Genomic DNA, 22,110 nt, shown 5'->3' with positions numbered 1-22,110 from the left:
ATGAAAAAGGGAACATTAAGTACACAAATGTAGGACAGTGTCACTACTTGAAGCGTGAGGTTTTGGGACTCCCATGTCCCTGCTTCGTCAGGATCATTGATCCCCCCCCTCGTGAAAAGAAAAGAAATCGCATCGGCTGTTTCGTTGTAGAGCAGCTTTGGTAGACGATTCCTGACTAGGAGGTGGTGTCATAATGCAGAAAGACAGGGCGAGCAAGAAGCATCGCCATGAAGAGAGAGTGTCTGTGTATGTGTGTGAGAGAGAAAAAAAGAGGTTCTGCATCGTGAAAAATGGTATGCGGAGGTTCATGGGCCACACATATACAAAAGCCCGCAAGTGCGGGCTGGGAGGAATAGGTCATATTGTCTTCGTTTACTTGGAGGTCATGGAAAGGCCACGGGCAGCACCGACGGCAGCAGACACGGGAGTGGAGGACCGTGTGGGTGCGGCGCTACGGTTGTGGGCCATGTGTGCCTTGACGAGGTGACCAGCAGCAAGGGCAGCGCACAGACTGAGCTCACCGGCCAGGACAGAGGCGGCAATGATGCGAGAAAGCTGGCGGGCATTCTCACCGGGAGAGGTAGGGTGAGCACCGCGGACACCCAAGAGGTCCAGCATAGCGCCTTGGCCTTCAAGGATGGTACCTCCACCGATAGTGCCGACTTCAATGGAAGGCATTGACACAGCGATCTGGAGGTTGCCGTTGTTGCTGTAATGTCGTTAGGATCAATTGCGAAAATGTAGGTGACATAACTTACTTCTTCATAGTGGTGATACAGCTGCTGCTCTCAACGTTCTGGGCCGGATCCTGACCAGTAGCCAGGAAGATGGCAGAGACGATGTTAGAGGCGTGGGCGTTGAAACCACCCAAGCTTCCAGCCATGGCACTTCCGATCAAGTTCTTGCTGACGTTGAGCTCAACAAGCGCGTCGACATCACTCTTGAGGACGCTCTTGACAATGTCGCCAGGGATGATAGCCTCGGCGACAACAGACTTACCACGACCATCAGTCCAGTTAATGGCAGCGGACTTCTTGTCAGTACAGAAGTTACCAGAGAGCGAGATGATATCCATGTCATCAAAGCCACACTCCTTGGACATAACATCCAAAGCCTTCTCACAACCCTTGGAGATCATGTTCATACCCATGGCGTCACCAGTGGTGGTCTTGAAACGGATGTAGAGGTAGGTACCAGCAAGAGCAGTCTTCAGAGACTGGAGACGGGCGAAGCGACTAGTCGAGTTGAAAGCAGCAGTGATGATGCTGCGACCTTCTTCGGAATCGATCCAGACCTTGGCAGCGGCAGCCCGAGCCAGAGTAGGGAAAGTGACACAGGGACCACGGGTCATGCCGTCGCCAGTCAGGACAGTCACAGCACCGCCACCAGCGTTGATAGCCTTGGAACCACGGCTGGTGGAAGCCACGAGTACACCCTCGGTAGTAGCCATAGGAATGAAGTAGTTTTGACCGTCGATGTTGATGGGACCAGCAACACCCAGGGGAAGGGGCAGATAACCAATGACGTTTTCACAGCAAGCACCGTGCACGAGACCATAGTTGTAGTCCTTGTAAGGGAGTTTAGACTCTTCCAAAGCAGCAGTGATAGCAGCAGTAGCAGGGGTACGGGAGACAACAGCACGGCGGATCTTGACCGCACGAGTGAAGGCATCAACACGACTCATCAGGTTCTCGTCCTCCATGGTCTTCTCCAAAGCATAGCCAGGGAGCTTTCCACGGAGAGAGAGGTCAATCAGCTCCTCGTCAGTAAGGATCGGGGCACGCTTTTCCTTCAGAAGAGCTTCGCATTCCTGAGAAGTACGAGTAGACACTTCCTCGTTGGGTTCAAATTTGGGATAGACCTTGGGTGCAGCAACGACCTCCACGGGTGCCGGAGCAGCCTCGGGTTCCTTGATGCTCCAGCGAGCAGCATTGAAGAGATAACCGTTGAGAATGATGCTCAGGGTCAGAGCAGCGATAATCCACTTGCTAATGAAGGGGTCCTCGACACTCTTGAGGAGACTCTCCAGAACCTTTCCACCCACAGCGTCCAAAATCTGATCAGTGTATTCAATGTCAAACGAGCTGGACTCAGTGGGAGCGGCGTAGTGGATCGAGGGGTATTCCAACTTGTACTTGATGGGGGAGAGAATGGTGACAATGGTCTCCTGCTTCTGGCTCTTGGCCGCAACATAGACACTGTCCAGACCGTTCTCGGCCACCTTGAAAGGATCAATGGGGGTAGGAGACAGGACACTGGAGAAGCGGGAGAGGAGACCACCATTGCCAGTGTTACGGAAAGGAATAGCAGACATGTTCACAACGTTGACCAAAATAAGACCGCCAACCATAAGGATCTTGAAACGACGCACGGCGCTAGACTTAATCTTGCGTCCAAAGATGCTGGTGTCGGCATCACTGCTACTAGAGCCGGCGCGAGGCCAATCATTGCTAGAAGCAACATTTTCGGCGACACTGTGAGTGATTCCATCCTCCTCTAGAGCCTTGCGCAGAGCAACGTGACGCTTGATGCGGGTAATCTCGAGCTTGATGCAGAGAATGGTGGTGTAAAAGGTGAAGAGAAGCACGCAGTCAAAGAACAGGATCAAAGCCGCGAGGAAGCAGAACTGCTGGAGACCACCCTGCACACCAGAGGCGGCACCCAGAGCCAACAAACCAATCTCAATGCAGTAGTGCTGAACAATTTCGAAACCCTGGTCCTTGATTGCAGCTGCGATGGACTCCTGGATAGACCGGGGTGTGCTCGAGGCCAACGGGCGAGGAGCAGCACCGGGACGGGGTCGGCGGTTATCCACGGAGGCGTTCAAAACGGCCCGAGTAAACATAATTGGCTTCTCAAATCCAATGGTAACAACCAAGAAGGGCAATCCCTCGGAAAGCAACAGGAGGTTAATGGGCACACCGAGCTTGGTGGTTACCAGCAGACCAAAGAGGAATGCAAAGGAGCCAGACAAAAGCACGGTAGCCGCAAGCCAAAAGTTGGATCCCAGCCGGCGCATCGAAAAGAAGAGAGAGACAAAGCTGAGGTGCATCGAGAGGTAGCCGAGAGCCATAATGACAATGTCAATGGTCTCTGCATGCTTGATCAGATCAACAAATGAACCCCACGCGTCTGCGAACCACAGCTTCACAGCTCTGCGGGATCCGTATGCGGGGCCACGAGCAGCTCTCATGATCCATTTCTTAGACTCCTCTTCTTCATCCGCGGATGGGTTGGGGATCTCTTGCACTGCCTTCAGAAGCTCCGACACTTGGTCGAAAGGCACAGTGTAAGCCAGGGCAGAGTCGTGGGTGAACTGCGAGAAGAGGTTTGGTGTGTATGGGACTGAAGAAGCGGAGACATTGGCAGGGATTGGCACATCATCGGAGGCGGGAGCAGTCAAAACGGCAGAAGTCGAATCCGGGAAAATCAAGGTAGTCAAGGCAAGGTGTTGGGCCGCGGGCTTCTCAATCTACATCATTATATCAGTCATTGGTGTCACGTAAAATAACAAGCGGTAGCCGCTTACCTCGGAGTCGGTCCAGGCATCCTCTGCCTGCCACTTCCACGAAGTGGACTCGCCGAGGCGCAGATTGCGGCTTCCCTGGAGAAGAGCATCGGTATCCACCTGACCAGCAACACTGCGCGGGTCTCGGACGGTATCCAGCAAGCTGCCTTCGAGGAGACCCACGTAGGTTGTGCTGGCCAGTAGGGCAATCACCACGATGGTGTGGATGGGGTGTACACAGGCACGGCGAGAGATTGACTGGAGGCCAGAGACAATCTGGCGTCGGAGCCAGCTAGGCTCAACCTGCTTCTCCTCCTCACTGGAGCGAAGTCGTTTGGAAATAAAAGAAGTGGCCATGGTGACGAGTCGGAGGTGGCGGTGAGACGTCTGTTGAAGGCGTGTATGGTTTTTAAGACGGTCCCCAGGGACCAGAGCCTGCGAGAATAGCCGTCGCCGGGTGACTTGCTCACACCAAAACCAGTGTCGGAATTGGAATCGTCGTGGGGTGGCCTAAACGGCAGTCCTCGTGTCGTTCACACGAGATGTTCACGGAGGCTGTTTCACGACTATATTTTTTTTTCCTTCCACGGGAACTATTCAATTTGTTAGTTGCACTCACGAAGCCACTGAGTAACCGAAGAAAACACACCGGAAGCAAGTAGGGAGGAAATTCAAGGCCCCTCGAAAGTTGGAGAAAAAGCGGAAAGTCCCCCTGAAGGCTGCAAAATAATAGTCGGCCTCCGAAGCCGCGACCTGGAATTAAGTATTGCCGACGGGTCGCCAAGCCACAGTGGAGGCGAGTAATTTAGCCCAGTTTGGACCAGTTTGGATCAGTTTGGACCACTAAGTAATTTCTGTCGAGGGAATATATTATAAAAGAACAGGATTTGGGATTGCAAGAACAATAGTCACAGAATCTTCACAACAATATGACGCACAATGTAACACGAGTGCCTTGGGTAATATTGTCCAAAGAATCCCCGTTGGTATGTGGCTAAGGACGGGAGACAATGATTGGACCCTCCCAAACTAAATAGCCAAGGCTTAAAGGAGAGGTGCATTATTGACTTCTTTGATCACCATGCAGCCAATATCTGTACGGCCGTACATATTCTGTTCACCGGGAGGCACGGGGGGGGGTCTGCCTCGCAGCATGGTCACACTGGTCTGTTGAGTAACCGTCCATCAGGTAAATGTCCATGAACATGGACATTCAGACGAGGACGTCTCGCATAATCTGGGATCAACAGCTCCACCAAGACCACCGAGCCCAACGTGCGGGCTACTCCGTCCACCTTGGTCGGAAGAGGAAAGTGAGAAGAAAAAGTCGGTCCCCGTCCGCGAGTCCTCACGAAAAAGAACCCACCAAATTGTCTCATGCCAACGAGATGGAACCCACCGGGTGGAGTCGGAGAAATCAGATAAAAATCAGATAACTTTTGAGTCGAATCAGCTCCGGCTGACCCGGTGCAGACTCCATTCCATCCAGCATTGAGCTCGGTAACCGAGCTTGGCAGAGAAATACAGCAAAAGATAAGATCGATGTCGGAGTGCCCTAACTCGGGCAAACTGCTCCGTAGACGGATTCCGAGCCCCGAGCGACCACAACGTAGTGGCACCTGTCAAGGTTGGATGGGGAGGCACACAGGTGTGACTAACAACCCTAACCTTTGCTCACCTCTGTTCACTTCTGCTAACCTCTATTCCCAACATGGAAGGATGTAGTGCCCCGACGTCGGGCGTGGTGGGGAGCACCTGAAGCAAGGACTCCTTTCCATATAACTTCACCAAGTCAAGAGTCCTGAGTCGGAGAAGTAGAAATGAGTGCAAGTGGTGTTTCTACTGTAGTCTCCGTTTTTATTCATCTTTCCTTCTGTCAAAGCGCTTTAATTTGTTTGCAGGATCCTTGGGACCGAGTGCGAAGCGCCGAGGGGTCCCTCGCCAGCCAATAGCCGTGCTTCCTGGCCCGATTGAGCTGCAGATTCGCGACATAGTTTCAGTGACGATCGAATATCTCCCGAAATGCCAAAAGGCTGAATAACAGCTACGCGCCAGGAGGTGCGGGACTGGGCATGTCTGATGCACAAAAATACCCGACCTACTCATCTGAAGCAGAGTCGGGCCTCGAGCATCTGGCCTTCTCACCCAATCACTGCCCCCTGTCATACTTTATTTAGATGCTGCCAAATGACATGGGGCTCATATGGTAGTCTATTAGCAGACTGCTTGTTTGAAGTGTGACCAGTGAGTTCTGGTCTGTATCAGACTATTTGGAGCCTCCATGTAGGCGCGACAATGCCCCGTACCGAACAATATGTCCTATATTTGCAACATTCCTCTGGAAATCAAGTTCTAGAATCTTGTCCTTTGTCCTCATTGTCATCCAATACATATTGTTATATTTGGGGATCAATCCGTCAATGAAACTTCCTTTGTTTTCTGTTTCGACGTCCAAGTGCCTAATCATATCACCATGGGATTGAGTGGCCCATGAAGTATGAAACCCTTTGTTGCCCATTTCACAAAGTGTTTTGTTCCACTGGTTCAGTCCTCAAGAGACAATACTACATAAAGGCGGTTACCTGCTGCGACCTGGTGTCCTCGACTATAAACACATATACCTTATTCAACTCTATTGGACGAGTCTCTATTCATCCGATAACAAAACAACACTGTATACCAGTGCGCTCGAAAATTTTCATCGCCGATTTCTCCATCCTCACCACCATTCTCACCAAGAGAAATTACACTTTCGATTCTTCAAAATGGCGTTTCCCGTCATCTGGATCGTGCTCTTTGCTCTGCAATTCCTCTCAGTCAACGCCCACTCTTGGGTAGAACAACTCACAGTCATTGCGCCCAATGGAACGTTCATCGGCAACCCTGGATATTCCCGAGGCAATGTTCTTCGTACGGCGGGCTTCGTCGATACAATGACCTACCTGATTCCTCCCAGCGGACAGGATGTCACCCAGCTCCTGCCAAGTAACAAACTATGCAGAGAGACACAGCAAGACGAGACTCAAACCACCGGAAGTCCCCGACTTCAGGCGAGCCCTGGTGCATCTATTGCTCTCCGCTACCAAGAAAACGGCCATGTGACCCTCCCCGAGAATCAACCCGGAAAACCGAAGAATCGTGGCTACGTCTATGTCTATGGGACCACCCAGCCCAAAGTCGGCGAAAAGCTTCTGGATGTGCACGGAAAATGGACTTCAGATGGCACAGGTGGTGACAAGCGCGGTGTGCTTCTGTCAAAACAGAATTTCGACGACGGCCGCTGCTACCAAATCAACGGACAAAGCATCTCTCAGACTCGCCAGAAAGAATTTGCCCACACTGCCAATCAGCTGATGGGAGCTGATCTCTGGTGCCAGCAGGATCTCCGTTTGCCAGCCAATGCACCCACCGGCAAGCCCTACACTCTCTACTGGGTTTGGGACTGGCCTACCAAGCCGGGTATCGATCCCACTTACCCGAAGGGAAAGCAAGAGATCTACACTACCTGTATGGATGTGGATATTGTGCAGGCTACCAACAACAAGCTGGGAGTCAGCTCTGACTATGAGACTGATCAGGATCTTAACAATGCTGCCATTCCTTCTCAGTTTGATTCGCTTGGCAAGGCGGTGCCCTCGCAGCAATCCTCGCAGCAGTCCTCCCAGATACCTTCTTCTGTGGTAAGCAGTGTGCCCACACCCATCATGCCGGCTGTGACCGAGTGGAGGACTGTTACTGTTACTCAAATCCATACTGCGACCGGACTTCCTCCTGGATATTGACCACTGTTTCAGTGGCAGGAGAGGAATTGCACGGACCAGCCCTGGAGGTTGGTTCTACTTTAAGATAGCATCAATATGATACCCATTTTTATCTTACTGTTGGTCTATATAGAGTTGAATTTGTAGCCGGGTAATTGAGGGAATTGCTTAGTATAGTATCAATCTAGACAATTCCATTGTACAGATATGTATACCGTCATCGTTGTAGTCGATCGACAATCGCCTTATGTTTCATAGAACCAATTCCCCCTCAAGTCACCTTGACATCGGCCATCTATGATCCTCATTCTTCGCCTTGCAACTGTAGACAAGAGACCTAATCGGGACTAGCTCCAACCACACCTGAAACACGCTAACTGCTTATCTAAGCGGCTGTGAGTGTTCAAGCTTCAATTCCCCAATTCACAGTGACTCTCGAGCATCGGCCCTGCATATCCGTTGATTTGGTGGTTGAAATCGGTCTCGGCTATTGCCTCCTATTCTCTTGAGGAGACCCCCGATCCAGAATCAACTACGCGCTGATCACTACTCCAGTTCAGACTAGACAGGTATGGCAATCTCCGACTCGTGAGCCTGTTTCTCCCTCGACATTCCCATGTGGCGGTTGGGACTTAATCCTTGTCACTGTGGTGTTTGCACTGTGTTTCCCGCATAAGCGCCGTGCCTCTGTTACATTTGTATCTGACATTGGTCCTTTCTGCAGTTTCTGCTATATTTAGCAATTCCCTGTCCTCGAGATCGCGGGACAACGTCTGGAACAACGGTTCCGATTTCGCCAATCCAACGCTTTGGACATTCCACTCGGCAACCCTCGCATATTCGCATACTTGCATACTCGCAAATTCATCCTCTACGCTGATACCTCGTCGTGCGACTGTTACGGTTCGGCATATCCACTCGGGCCACATTCGACCCCCTCCCCTCGTGTCGTTTGCCGATTATCCATCCACCCACTCCGATACCTTTGGAGGCCCTGCGAGACTTTGTTTGGAGCGTGAAAGAACAAGGCGATTTACGAAATCAGCCCCTGAGGCTATTGCATTCCTGCTTGGCGCCTGCTGTATTGCGCCCGAACTCAATATCTGCGGTCTCCGATCTCAGGGTACACTCTTCTTTGGATTTAGAGGACAACAGAAGGATCTCGGCTTTCTGCGACTGCACATCAGACCGAACGGAGCTGCATCAATCGCAATGCGAAACTAGAGCAGCACCCACGCGATCGATGAACAACCCCACATTTCCTCTGAGAACCCGCACCGATATTCCTCTTCAGTCCACTTTTGGTCTCCCTCCCCATGTCAACCACGATGTCCTCCTCAACATCTACGCAGAACAATCTATCTGTGGACAATGTGGCTGGCTTAGCGCCCATCCTCACTGATGGCACCGTGAAACGATTGCCGACGAATGCGAAGGATCGACTTTCCACCTACTCCAACGTCTCGTTCGCCTCACAAAATCGTTCGCGCCCAGGCTCCCATGTCTTCCCCATATTCCACACTAGTCTTCCGTATGCCCTTGTACGGGACTTTGCCTACCCCTCGATTCACCCTCTCCACTATGGGCCTCCTCCCCCTCGCGCTTCCGGGGTCTCTACACCGGCAAGTGAATACCGACGCTTGTCTGACCCGCCGACTTCATGGGATACCTCGCGGGGACCTTGGTCAACGGCTCAGTGGGGAAACGAAGCTACCAATCATGGCCACCAGCAGTTGCCAGCCATGTCCTTCGGAGACGGTCCGCCATATAGCGAAGATGAAGACTTGCATAGCCCGGTAGTCACTTCCCGCCATCGCAAACGGCTTACCGACATGAATGGTCTCGTTGATGAGCGCGTTATGTCCGGAATTGGCCAGTCAGCTGGAAATAATGATCGGGGAACACTCGTTGGGATTAACGCTGACGGCAGTGAGACCTACTATGTGAATGATGGAGATAGCTCGGATGACGGGCCAGGCGGGGAGTACATAACATATCCGCCAAATGAGGGCCGGTATTCTATGATGGGATACAGTGCCCCGAGCGGCCAACAGAGTTATGAACATGACCCCGGCTTTGAGTCCGAAGATGAAATACCAGGTGGAGACCGGTACTCCAATGACTACCAGTTTGCCGTCGGCTGCCCGGACGAAGAAATGCACGGAAAAGCTGTCGCACTGTTCGACTTTACCCGAGAGCACGAGAATGAGCTTCCTCTTACTGAGGGCCAGGTGATTTACGTTTCATATCGGCATGGCCAAGGTTGGCTGGTTGCCGAAGACCCCAAAACAGGCGAGAATGGACTCGTCCCAGAAGAATTTGTGCGGCTCTTACGAGACATTGAAGGAGGTCTAACATCGCTGAATGGAGAGGGTCTCGAGGTCACCGGATCGAGCGCAGACACCAACGAGTCTGACCAACTTTCCACCCCAACCCAGACCGAGCGACCTTCGTTGGGCGGAAACACTTGTCAGTCTGAACCCCAGAATACAAATGGCAACACTCTTGTCACTTCAACGGAAAGCGCAAGCTCCGAACCCGCCTCAGCTGAAACAGTCTCAGACGCCGGCAAACGCAACAGCAAGTCGACCAAGACCTGAAGCAGCTGACCGTTAGCCACGATTGGCCTCAATCCAGACCATTGGCGACCGTGCACGGCTCACACAGAGATGTTTCAAGTTGCAACCCCGCGAGCCGAAGCTTGGCGCGCGCTTCCCATGGGAGTGTTTCGAGCATGAAACTAGCTCGTGGCTCTGTGCGCCGTTTCAACAGATATTCAGCACTTTGCTTTGGTGGATTACCCGCCACATCCCCAATCCAACCCTAACCCAAGATGGTCAGAGGACTACCTCTGATATTCTTTATGATATCTATCTACTCTACATACCCAAGGCCAACCCTTTGCTTCTATCAACGGCTTGTCCGTTTCATCGCAAACTGCACTGCCCCTTTTATCCTATCTTCCACCTACTTTCTCCATCTCACCACCATGCGATGGGCAGGAAAGAAATATCCCCCACGTCTGCTTTCTAACGTATATCCTTGTCTTCACGATTGCACCCCCATGTTCTTCTAATCCATACATTGTCCGGCAAATGTACCATCGGGAGAAAGTTAGTAAAAAGAGGACATTGATTTCTCTTGGTACTACGACTCCGAGCTCCCTCATTTGACCTTATCTCTGCTCTGGCTTCACTCTTACTCCTACTCATACAGCTCTGCCTTCTTCCGTCGTCCTTTTATCCCCTCTCTGCGTTTTCTCAATCTATCTATCTATCTACCTGTATTTAGCTTCCTTCAGCGCGGGCGTTATACCAGCATCGATGAGCATCAGCGTAATGCCTATTCAAATCTATACTATTCTATATTATTTTGGTTCATATCAAAGGCCAGGGACGGTTCTCCAGCCCTGGAGGGCAAGGCGTCTTGTTTATTCAGCATGCCCATGCCCATTCATAGCATCTTATAGTTTATGCATTGATCTGCCAAAGAGATTCCTTTTAATACCTCCCAAACCAAATACGGTATGCTAGCTAGGCTTTTGTTCACTCTCGAGAAAGTAGCACTTAGACAAGTGTATGAGACGAGAGGAATCTTTACTTTTGAGACTGGGAAAGGGTGAATGACAAAGGTGAAAAGGAGAACTTGAACAGCTGACTCTCTGTGAATCGACAGAGGTTCCTTTTAAGGGGCGGAGAAAAGAGAAAGAGAATTGAGAATTGAGCCCTGGGACAGAAACGCAGAATATCGAGAGGAGTATACAAGAACAGTAACGAGAAGAATTCTGGAATTATGAATGCTCAAAAATCACGGCCCAGATCGTAAATAGAGGGGAATGAGCATGGAATGTACTCAGTTTGCAAAGGAAAGAAAACAAACCAATTGGCAAAGGCACGACAAGCTACAACGCTCAAAGATCAACCAAGTAGATCGTCAAAGGCAGAGCTGGATTGCTTGTGCTGGTGTTGGCTCTGACTCGGCGTAGAAGCAGAGCTAGATGGAGCCGGAGCACCCCAGATGCCAGCGCTGGCTTTCTCCTTGGCCATGCTGGCCAGGTTGGGACCCTTGTTTGTGCCGGTGTTGGACTTTTGAATACCGGCGCTAGCGCTGGCGGTGGACCAGAGCGAACCGAAGGCGTCGCCGGCGGGCTTCTTGGCTGCCTGGTTGGCGGGCTTGTTGGCTGTGGCCGTTGGGGAGGTCGCGGAGGACATGGAGGGGGCAGAGGCGTGGGAGAAAGAGCCTTGCTGCTGGTTGTTGTTGGCGACTGAAGTGAAGTAGTTGGGCATGGCTGCTTGGTAGCCTGAGGGCTTGTGTTGCTGGGATGTGGTGGGAGAAGTGAAGCCGCTGCTGGAGGGGGTTGGGGTGGCCGATGTGAAGCCAACCAAGCCGTTGATGTCGGCGCCTTGCGAGGCTGAGATTGGCTTTGGTGCAACGAATTGAGTATTGGAAGTCGTGCTGACGGTGGAAGCCGGGGGTGCAATGCCGAAGTTGGATGATGCCGGCTGGGGCTGAGCGGCGGGAGTTGCGGACTGGAAGTCATCAAAATCATCGTCGTCGGCTGTGTTGTCTAGCATGCTGATGCTGCTGCCTGCGGGCTGCTTGCCGGCAGCAGTGGAGGTTGTGGTGACAGGCTCGTCGTCACCAAAGTCGAAGAGGTCCGCTACAGGAGCAGGAGCAGGCGCTGGCTTGGCCGCGGGGGGCTTCGAGCGACTGGCAGGTTCGCGCGAGCGTGCGGGAGCTGCATCACCCTCGTCATATTCGTCATACTCCTCGAATCGATTTGAGCGTCCTGTGTCCTGGAAATCGCCGCCGCCAGATGCGCCGCCGGATGCACCGCCAAAGCCGCCACCGTCACCGTAGACACCTCCGCTGTATCCACCGTATCCCATGCTGTCACTGCCAAAGCCTCCGTACCGGCCGGAGCCAGAGCTGTTCATTCCAGCACCCATTCCACCTTCAAATCCGCTGAACTTGTTACGATTGTTTTTGGCCTTCTTGCGCTCGGTGCGGATCTGATCCACGTCGCCTAGCAATTTAACCAACTCCGAGGACCGGTTGCGCACATTGATACCCTGATCCTTTCCGTTTATATCAATGAAATGGAATTGCCGCAACATGCGGATCAATGACATGTGGGATCGTGCGTCGTCAACAACTCGTTCGGAACCGTTCTTGATCAGGAATTCAAGCAGCTGGAGAGACTATAGATCGTGAAACGACATGGTCAGTCTGGGAACATTCCCTTATAATCAGTCGGGTCTTCCATACCTTGTAAATTTGACGCCACTCCTCCGCAGCCTTGTCGGTGAACCGTTTGTAGATCAGGGGCATGATCTCATTGAGCAATTGGCTGTAACCACAATAATTAGCATACGCGCATTGGATCAGACGACACCAGGCAGAAAACTGACTAGCTATGCGTTCCATTGGCAATATCTTGCATCAACGTCGTCGAAGCACCCCAAGGTTCATTGTTTGTAGCTTCCCGAACCTAATCCGTGTTAGCATTATTTCGCACATCAGTTTCTATTCCGAGCTCTCGGGGCTGTAGAGGCTGGCCGAGGTGTTTTGCGCGAAGGTGGGCTGTCATGTACGGACCTTGGATTCCATCTCGGTATAGTTCATAACGGCTACGGCAGACCGGTCATGTTAGTTACAACGAACATGGTGGGATACACAAGCTGGTTGTCTTGCCAGAGGGCATTCGGACCAAGCGGAATCGAAACATACCATTTTGAACTTTGCGGACACCGGCCTTGAGGTCATACAAGGACATATTGCTGACCTGGTCTTTGAGATTGGAGAAATCCATGGCGAGGGGTGTGGTGACTCTCAGTCGGAACACGTAAATAGGATGATATTTCGGCGGAGAAGTGGATAGTAGTAAGCGCAGGTAATTGAAAGCTGACAGCAGCAAAGGAACTGGATCAATATCCCTCAGGACTGTTGGCAGGGCAGTTGGAGGGGGATGGGATTCCAGCTGGCCCGATTGATGCGCCACGTCACGTGGCAGCCCCTGACCTACTTCGAGTAACTATAAGTTCCCCGCAAGAGAGAAGTTTTCGGCAGTAGAAGAAATGGGAAGATTAAATTTTGAATCCTGTATAATTGAATCTTGCGTAGAATCATACTGTGTACATGTCATTCGCCCGGTCAACCGAGCGCTATCGCTATAAAATCAACAAAATACCCAAGGTATCGTAAACAGAAATGAAAGAAGACAAAGGAATAATAATATCAATAAGAATGTGCACCTTGATCATCCCTCGTCAAGTCCTTAAGACATAATACTTACTCATTATAGAACTTCTTCATGATCAGGTGCAAGAAAAGGTTGACATTGACCCGCAAATGTCCGTCGAAGAAGTCCATGAACTGCGTGTTGTTGAACTGTGCCTGCAGCAAGTCGTCCAGCGGTACCTGTGCATTGGCGCCTGGAATCATCATGTTTCCGCTGCTGCCATCAATAGTGAACACACCGACTTCATTACTAGAAATAGTCAAGTCGACACGATCCCATTGCCTCTCGGAATAGCCCTTCCAGGCGACAAGAACACCTCGATCGGCCAGAGTGCGCGCGGAGTATTTGAAAGATCCAAACTTGAAAACCTTGCCGGATTTTTGCAGTTCTCTCTGATGATCCCACTGCTTGGTGAATGGCATCAGGAAACGCTTCTTTCCCTTTTTGTTCTGCAACGTTATCATGGCTTGCTCGATGTAGTCGTTGTACGTCTTGAGCTGCTGATCAAGGTACACAGCTTGGCCGCTGAGACGTTGAGAAGTCAATCGGGCACCTTCCAGTTCACGCTCTCGCTGGATTCGACGACGATGCTTGGTGCGAATATCAGATGCAATGGCATTCAATAGGTCCTGGTAATGGTTATGACGGTTGATCTTGCCACTTTGTTCAAGTCGAAGAATGTTCTCAAGTGCGATACCCTTGAGCTCGGCATAGCCCATGGATCCAATGTCGATCAAGCTATTGGCCTCGGAGTAGGCACCTCGGCGAGGGCTGTTGGTATTGATCTCTTCGTGCACCAATGTTTGCCACCTCTCTTCATCTTCAACCGTTGGTGGCTTGAGCATAACGTCCATCAGGTTGGATCCGGTCTGGACCCGAATGATATACAGAATACAGCGTTTGGTCTCCATGAAGAGTGTTTTGATGTCTGCTTCCGGGTCTGACAAGATAGTTAGTAAAGAAAAGACAGAAAATAATGTGCAATGCTTACCTTCAACTTGAGCCAGCTTGGGATTCAATGTAAGGTTAATTTCAGTGGAGCTGACGGCCATCAACTCATTTTCGTTACTCTTCACATTACCCAATTCACGGACAAGGTCTTTCAGGAAGTCTTCGGGGTGAATGCACATGTGGTTGATCTCTGATGCGACCAGTTGGTGAATCGAGAAGATGTCTGACATCTTAATGTACAGTGTCGGTTTGGCCTTGGCATAGAGATCGTTGAATTCGTCAATGTCGAAATAGGTCTCTGCATCCTGGACCGAGATCACTATTTTTGGTTAGCTATTTATAAGGCAAATAGATGGTGGTTGGTAACTTACTCTGACCCCAGATCCGGCCTAGGCGCTGAATTGACTCTGCGATGTAGGTATTGAGTGGCTGAAGATAGACATTTTCGGCACCGAAGAGTCTTCCAGAGGCGATTTGTGCGACAACCTTGGAGATTTCTCCTAGATTGCGCTTTTGTTCTTGGGTCAAACCTCGGTCGATGACGCCGTACTTTTCTGGCTCTAGCACAGCAGGTTGGAAATAGTTCTTCCAGACCCAATGGCCGACTGTTTGGAGGATAAATCCTGGATCCTCGCTAGGGAAGCGTTCGAGCAGATTTTGGTACATTTGCTGTGCGAGGTATCTGGTACCGAATGGCATTCGGTAGAGGAAGTCCTCGAAACCAAGGAAAAATTGATCGACAATATCACGCAAGTCTTGCAAATGCTGAATGAATGTTTCTCTGGTTTCAGGATCTCGGATGGCTTCCTCTCTGGGAAGATCGGGCTGTCGACGGCTTCTTTGGCCAGTTTGAAGCTCCTCATTGTTGATCGCAGAGCGGTAGATTTGAATTGGGTCGCTCTCCAGGTCAAGATCCGGGTTGTCGACGACAGACTCCTTCACAACAGTTCCTAGCACATCACGCATGAATTTTCGATCCCGGGGTGACTTGGCATATGAAGCGAAAAGCTTGTTCCAGAAGGATGTGCAACGCAGATACTCGGGGAGCGAAGTGAAACTTTCAATATCCTCTTTCACGGACCGTGACAGAAGTTTTATGAGATAATATTCCTCGCGTCTTTTCTGGGAGTAACCGAAGAGACCCATCATCAAGTGCCTGATCCTCTCATATTCCTTATCCGAGGTATTGACCTCACGCAATCGCCTAAACAACCGGGCCAAGTACTGTGACTGGGTTTGAAGGAGGAAGAAGAACACCTGATATTGATCAAGCTTCTTTCTTGAGGTTTTATTCAGGGCCTTGAGATCGTACGGATCCTTAGAGGAGATCTCGGTGTTGGACAAAAGGTTTCCAATGTGACCACCGAAATGTTTTTGATGTTTGACAACTTCGTCCAGTGTGATCTTATTCTTGACAAGAAGAGCGATCTTGATGTCAAGTTGACTGATGTATTGCTCAGCCATCTCGTTCTGTCGCACCTGCTGAACAACCGCCTTTCGCAGACGCTCAAATTCAATCTCCTCATCAAAGTCAAAATCGCTATCGTTGAGAAGATGCACGAAGCCCTTGACTGTGCCAACAGGAGGATTTTTGCCACTGGTCAAGCTCTTGTAAGCCTGGCCCTGGATCCGACCTCGAATAACACTCTGGGCCTTTATGACCTTCTCCATATTCTCGTTATAGTGCTGGCGCCGTTCTTCAAACTGAGTGCGGATGAGACTCCCTCTCGCACGCGATTGGAGATCAATGATGAAGTGTTCCTCGGCCTCAAGATCTGTCAACATATCACCAATTTCGACTCGTACGATCATTGCCCGGGACAGGGCTTGAAGCTGAACAATCTCCTCTTCGTTCTCTTCAAGATGAGACAGGATGTCACCGACTTCGATACGCGAGATGGCAGCACGAGCAAGGGCCTGGAGGTCAATGATGGCAGGCTCCTCGTATTCTAGTTCCTTGCGTTGTGCAAGCAGGTGGCTCCGCTGAATCATAGCTCGAATTCGAGACTGCATGTCCAATATTATTGGTTCCTGTTGTGAGAGGGCGGTCCTCTGTTCGTTCAATGACTGTCTCAGCGCCTGTCCCCTGAGTATACCCTGGAGGTCAATCACGGGAGATAGGTGTTCAGCAAGCTGAGCGAGAAGGGCCGTGGTGTTCTTTCTGATTGCAGCGGCTCGTGCTAGAGCTTGAAGTGCAGCACACTCATCCTCAGTCAATGCCAGTTCCTGTAACAATTGACAGTGGCGTGTTCTAGCTAGCAGGGCCCTGACATTGGATTGAACGGTTGTGATCTGAGCAGCTTCTTTGCTGAGTGCAGCCTTGGTGTCAGACACTTGCTGGCGAGCCAAGGATCCTCGGATGACAGCCTGCAAGGATCGGACCGGAGTCTCAACCTTTTTGACTTCATGCGACTGGGCATTCATTCGGCTTCGGCATAAGACACCTCTTATGGCAGCTTGGAGAGATGTGACTTGAGTTTCGGATTGCCGAGACTCGTCGAATTGGTCCCCAACGCTCATGCGTTGCAATGCACCTCTGATAGCTGATTGGAGCTTAATCACGTTGCTTTCTGCTTCTCGAGTTTGTTCGTATTCATAAGAAACGCTCATGCGTTGCAATGCACCTCTGATGGCTGATTGGAGTTTTATCACGTTGCTTTCTGCTTCTCGAGTTTGTTCGTATTCATAAGAAACGCTCATTCGCTGCAATGCGCCTCTAATGGCGGCTTGGAGGTTGGTGACATCGTTTTGGGATTGTCGAGATTGCTCGTATTGATCACCGACGTTCATACGTTGCAGCGCACCTCGGATTGCGGCCTGGAATTGCTTGATTCCAGACTCTTCTCGTCGCACGCGAGTCTGCAGGAGAGCACTTTGAGAACGTGTCTTCGACGCTCGAATCAGACTCTGAAGTTGCAAAATGCCGTGCTCTTGGGCCTGGCGCCATTGCTGATCTCCTTGTTGACGAGAGCGTACAACAAATCCTCGACTGATTGCTTGTAACTCAACTGCAAACTGGTACATACTGAGTCGGTAATTGCTGATCTGGCGTGCAAAGTCTCCGCGGATACGTGACTGCAGTTCAATCAAGAGGGGCTCAAAGTCCCATAGATCTCCCATCGTGTTTCCAAGCCGCAATCGCAACATCGCACCTCTGATTTGGGCCTGGAAGTCGCAGATCTCAGCTTCGCTTTCGTGCAATTCTCGATCGATGCGCTCCTGTTCTGACTCGACGGGCTCGGGCTCAGGTTCAGGCTCAGCGCCAAAGTTTGCTGCCATGCCTGCAAAGCTAGGCATACTGACACCAGATTTGTCGAGACCTTTCTGGGTTTTCTCGAGCTCATGATGTTCAAACTCGAGTTGACCCACCAAGTTGCCCATGCGGAAGTCCAACATCCCGTTCTTGAAAAGGAGCCAGGACAAGGCGTGGATACAGTGGATGACCTTGGGAAGGTTCTTTTTCTCGTATAAATCAATGAGTTCGAATCGGAACAGCTCTGGGAGCTCAATCTCATCCAGGAATCGGAAGAACAGGGCGATGTTATCTGAATGGCGGTACTGCAACTTTGGGTGTCGGAAAATGCGTAGGGTTCGACCAGAGTACATGGCTTGCACTAGTTCTGCTAGAGTTACACCATCTCGAAGCCCTTCTTCCAACTGAACAATCGGTGGAATCTGCTTTTGAATCACATCTTCGATCCATTGTTTGGCTTCTCCGATATGGCACAGGTATTCGTACGCTTGGATGAACTGACGTTGCTGGTCCATCCAGTTGCCAGCCGTCCATGAAGAAGCTTTCGGCTTCTCTGGAGAGATTGCGCCATTTCTTCCAGCTACCGAGCCTGCGCGCTTCAAGCGTCGTCGTCCCTGCAGACCTACTACGGATCCTGTCGATGAGCCAAATTGGAAATCCTCACCTTCACCTGACTGTGCAAATTTGGAGAGGGTTCTCAGATGACCAGTTGATGATTTTTGAAGTGTTTCAAGCTCTGGTGCTGAAAGCTGGGCGGTCAGCTGTGGGGGACCATGCGATAGCGATTTTTGAGGAGATGAGGGTCTTGAATTTCCGGTAATAGGAGAAAAATGGTGAGGAGATGCAGGTGGAGATGGTTTGGTCTCGAGAGCGTGGGCTCTGTAACGCGGAGACTCGTTCTCTTGCTGGCGGACATGGCGTGATTCCGGTGTGCTGGGTCGAGCGTCCTTCCAGGGATGTGATTCATCGAGTGTGTTGCTTCGCGAGTGGCGATATCCCCCCGTACTCGGGTTTGAGGATACATTTGGCGCTTGTGAGAGTGGGCGCAGCGATCGGCGAATGTTGTCGTATGCTGAACCCGCATTGGAATAGGCTCCTCGTTCCATTGCGTCCGTGACAGTACTTTGTGATCCTATACTACCAGCTTCACTCTTCCCTCGCAAATGACCCAATGTGTTTGATATGGACGCATTAGAGGAGACAGTGCTAGTTCGACTCGGGGCGAATGAGCTAGATGCGACAGAGTATGTAGATGAATTGGTGGACGCTGTCGAGCCCTGTCGTAACGGGCTGGTTGACTGCGCAGGGAAGTCTGTCTGGGCCCGTTTGAGCGATGGGAATTGAGCTGACATCACTTAGTTTGAAAGCGGGTATGCGAAATCGATGGGGAATTCCTGTGCTTGATTGACCGCATCCCTGCTCTGGCAGAACAAGCGGAATGCGCGGGTCAAACAAGGTCTCAGACCGAAAGAAATTGGGAATACCAAGAGACCGAGATATGAAATCAAGGGTGAGTTCGCATTGGGAAATGGACAGGTATGTAGTCGAGATTCTTGTTGACGGTGGGGGGGGAGGGGAGAGGCAAGTGCGACTGAGATTCCCCAAAACGGGGCTCAAGGGGCACAACAAATCTCCAGATCGGGTATGGCGCCATCAGGTGATTGTGGCTTGTCGATCTCGGATCACGTGCATCTGACCATAACAATAATTGATCAGTCTCCCTGCACAAGTATCACGATCTTGAAGCAGATCCTGTCTGGCAAGCTTCTCAAAATCACCTGGCTCATGCTCAAGTTTTGAAAATGCCCATGTCGCTCTTTACCGCCAGGGTGTATGCAGCCTTGGCGTCAGTGGCTGGTGTTCGATTTGGCAAGTTTTAGTGCCTCGTAGTCCCGTGCGACCATGACATCTGGTACCAGCCTTGTAGTCTCATTCCTTCCGTCTCAATTTGATGTTGTACAACACATATAGGTAGAGTTACTGCCATATGCTCTTCATTTAGGGATTGGGGTTGAAATAAAGATATACATGTATGACATTGCTCGGTCTTTATACAGGGTTGTACATCTGGCACCAATCGATCCTTGCGATCATTGCCAAATTGCGGGTCAGCCTTATTCAATCAAAATAAATTAGTTCAAGTGGTTCCGATACCGATAAAGTGATCGATGATATCGCTTAGGGTTTTCCAACTCGTATTCTCTGGGAAACGAGTCAATGGGCAGATGATTGAAGCCCTATATGACGGATATATATAGCCACGAAGTTTAAGTTGGTTTAAAATCTAGGCATATTCTTATCCAAACTTCTTTGTCCCATCAAAGTAGACCATTAAAACTATACAGTTCCTTCCAACACCTTCGACTAGCAGATACAAGGCAATCATTGCGCAATGGTTGAGCCGGGTGAACCGACCCCGCCAATACGACCCAATGAAACCAGCTGACAAACATTTTCCCTCTAACTTAATCAACAACTGGGAAAAGTCATTACATCGGTGACATTTCCTCCTTCAATAAACTGTCTTCACCATGACATCTCTCAGCTCACAGCCCCGTTACATCTATAAGATTGTGCCGTCCACCGCGCCGGTCCGTGAACCTATTCCCGAGCGGCTTGCGGTCAGTGACCTGGACCAGGACTCAGGCTACATCCACCTCTCCCAGGCGCATCAGGTCCCAAATACATTGAAGACTTTCTTCACTGAAGAACCTCTTGTTTATGTCTTGCGCATAGAATACCACCGCGTGATCCAAGATATCAAGTGGGAATCCCCAGATGGAAAGGTCAGCGGTCTTCGACCTGGCGAGGGACTTTTCCCGGTGAGTTCATTCTAGCTCTTAACGCTAACCGCCCGCTAACATGGAAACAAAAGCATCTCTACAATGGACTGAGACTGGGTAGAGAAGAGGTCGAGAGCGTCGCCATTTGGCAGAATGACGAGGGGTGGGACAAAGCTCTCACTGGAGCGAAGCCTTGGCTTCTCTGTTGATTTTATGTTCAGTTACAATCCAAGTTGATACCAAAGACAAGAAAACGCTTTGTCTATGCCACAAAATTTGATACCACTGACATTTACAATTATTTGAAGCGTAGGAAAAGCCCATTGTAGCACCTATCAGTCTCCGAGCGGATAACAGTGAAGAACTTGTCCGTCTATTTCAATACCAAGTCAGTTTGCTGGTGTTGGCACCGGTGATTGTTGACCACCCACAGTATAGTGTAGCATCCGCACTGGCCAAAAATACGAAGCTTGTCGCAACCTCACTTGGTTCCCCTGGTCGGCCAAGTCCAACCTTGTGACCCCAGCCTTCCATTTGCTGGAAGTCTCGGGTGTCGACTTGAATTGGGGTGTAAATAGCACCTGGACTGGAAATGATCAAGTTAATTCAACGACTCGGAAATGGACAGTATTGCTCACGCCACTGCATTGACTCTGATGCCTTTGGGAATCAAGTATGACCCTAACGATCGAGTGAATGAGATGATAGCTCCTTTGGTTGCAGAGTAGTCAATCATGGTTCCCGAACCACGAAAGGCTACAATAGAAGAAGTGTTGATGATTCTGCAAGAAATCAGCAATGTTGTATATCACTCTGAAATGAATAAGAGCTTACGAATCACCCCGAGACATGTGAGGAAGCGCAAACTTGGTCATCGCAATCATTTGGACTATGTTGGTTCGGAATAAGTCCTCAACGTTGTCTAGATCGATATCCGGAAATTCTCGAGTGATGTACTGCTTTGATGCGTTATTCACCAGGATATTGATCTTGCCATATCTAAAACAACAACAATTAGCCCTACCCTCCCTGCGAAACATACTCCAAACTCACTTCTTCACATGTTCATCCACTGCGTGGAGACACAATTTCCAATCTCTTAGGTCACCTGGAATTAACAAACAATTCCTATTTTCTTTCTCAATATATCTCTTAGTTTCATCTGCATCTGATTGCTCCTTCGGCAGGTAAACGATTGTCACATCTGCGCCCTCTCTTGCCATCAGGATGGCCACCGATCGTCCGATTCCAGAACTACACATGATTAGCTGCTATGCGTATGATTGGCATTGCACGTACTCTCCACCAGTAATGAGTGCATTCTTGTTCTTCAGCTTGCCTGAGCCTAAATATTCAGTGAAGCTGCCACTGCCTTCCAATTTGGTCGATTCGCTAGGCAAAGACATGATGCTTTCCAAGCTGGACATACACATATTAGCCTGGAGCTTGACTGGTGGTGATATATCCTCTACCCTGGTTTATTTTGGCTCTGTGCCTCTGGCGCAGGCTTGAAAGTGCCATGCTCGCCCATCGCTGAATTCAGATCCATATTGGAATAAGTTGGTAAATGTCACAAGATTTTACCAAGGTTCTCTCTTGAACATGATGAAGCT

General features: G+C 50.4%; 7 protein-coding genes across 7 annotated transcripts; 3 read left to right on the top strand and 4 right to left on the bottom strand.

Annotated features, from left to right (window-relative positions):
• Nucleotides 1-372: 372 nt before the first annotated feature.
• Nucleotides 373-3,865, bottom strand: hmg1 (HMG-CoA reductase; the record flags this gene model as incomplete). The annotated part of the gene is made up of 3 exons (XM_057132545.1): nt 373-709; nt 759-3,472; nt 3,530-3,865. 3 exons carry the CDS (start codon nt 3,863-3,865, stop codon nt 373-375), a joined length of 3,387 nt encoding a protein of 1,128 aa, XP_056980533.1.
• Nucleotides 3,866-6,273: 2,408 nt separating this feature from the next.
• Nucleotides 6,274-7,290, top strand: N7511_010167 (uncharacterized protein; the record flags this gene model as incomplete). The annotated part of the gene is made up of 1 exon (XM_057132544.1): nt 6,274-7,290. One exon carries the CDS (start codon nt 6,274-6,276, stop codon nt 7,288-7,290), a length of 1,017 nt encoding a protein of 338 aa, XP_056980532.1.
• Nucleotides 7,291-8,597: 1,307 nt separating this feature from the next.
• Nucleotides 8,598-9,869, top strand: N7511_010166 (adaptor protein NBP2; the record flags this gene model as incomplete). Its single annotated transcript, XM_057132543.1, has 1 exon — nt 8,598-9,869. One exon carries the CDS (start codon nt 8,598-8,600, stop codon nt 9,867-9,869), a length of 1,272 nt encoding a protein of 423 aa, XP_056980531.1.
• Nucleotides 9,870-11,186: 1,317 nt separating this feature from the next.
• N7511_010165 (ENTH domain-containing protein) lies at nt 11,187-13,081 on the bottom strand (the record flags this gene model as incomplete). The annotated part of the gene is made up of 5 exons (XM_057132542.1): nt 11,187-12,470; nt 12,538-12,619; nt 12,681-12,760; nt 12,868-12,899; nt 13,000-13,081. The coding sequence occupies 5 exons, from the start codon at nt 13,079-13,081 to the stop codon at nt 11,187-11,189; spliced, it is 1,560 nt and encodes a 519-aa protein (XP_056980530.1).
• Nucleotides 13,082-13,560: 479 nt separating this feature from the next.
• On the bottom strand, nt 13,561-19,066 carry N7511_010164 (putative Ras GTPase activating protein; the record flags this gene model as incomplete). Its single annotated transcript, XM_057132541.1, has 3 exons — nt 13,561-14,450; nt 14,502-14,780; nt 14,833-19,066. The coding sequence occupies 3 exons, from the start codon at nt 19,064-19,066 to the stop codon at nt 13,561-13,563; spliced, it is 5,403 nt and encodes a 1,800-aa protein (XP_056980529.1).
• A 1,179-nt stretch (nt 19,067-20,245) lies between these two features.
• N7511_010163 (DUF952 domain-containing protein) lies at nt 20,246-20,706 on the top strand (the record flags this gene model as incomplete). Its single annotated transcript, XM_057132540.1, has 2 exons — nt 20,246-20,536; nt 20,590-20,706. 2 exons carry the CDS (start codon nt 20,246-20,248, stop codon nt 20,704-20,706), a joined length of 408 nt encoding a protein of 135 aa, XP_056980528.1.
• A 126-nt stretch (nt 20,707-20,832) lies between these two features.
• Nucleotides 20,833-22,046, bottom strand: N7511_010162 (oxidoreductase, short-chain dehydrogenase/reductase family; the record flags this gene model as incomplete). Its single annotated transcript, XM_057132539.1, has 7 exons — nt 20,833-20,870; nt 20,908-21,083; nt 21,136-21,279; nt 21,332-21,496; nt 21,551-21,751; nt 21,797-21,916; nt 21,970-22,046. 7 exons carry the CDS (start codon nt 22,044-22,046, stop codon nt 20,833-20,835), a joined length of 921 nt encoding a protein of 306 aa, XP_056980527.1.
• Between the last annotated feature and the right edge of the window lie 64 nt (nt 22,047-22,110).

This window comes from Penicillium nucicola (genome assembly GCF_028828085.1).
Source record: "Penicillium nucicola strain IBT 29836 chromosome Unknown utg000010l, whole genome shotgun sequence".
Taxonomy (NCBI): Eukaryota; Fungi; Ascomycota; class Eurotiomycetes; order Eurotiales; family Aspergillaceae; genus Penicillium; species Penicillium nucicola.
The sequence above is the reverse complement of the archived record's forward strand: the minus strand, read 5'-3'. Positions and strand labels throughout refer to the sequence as shown.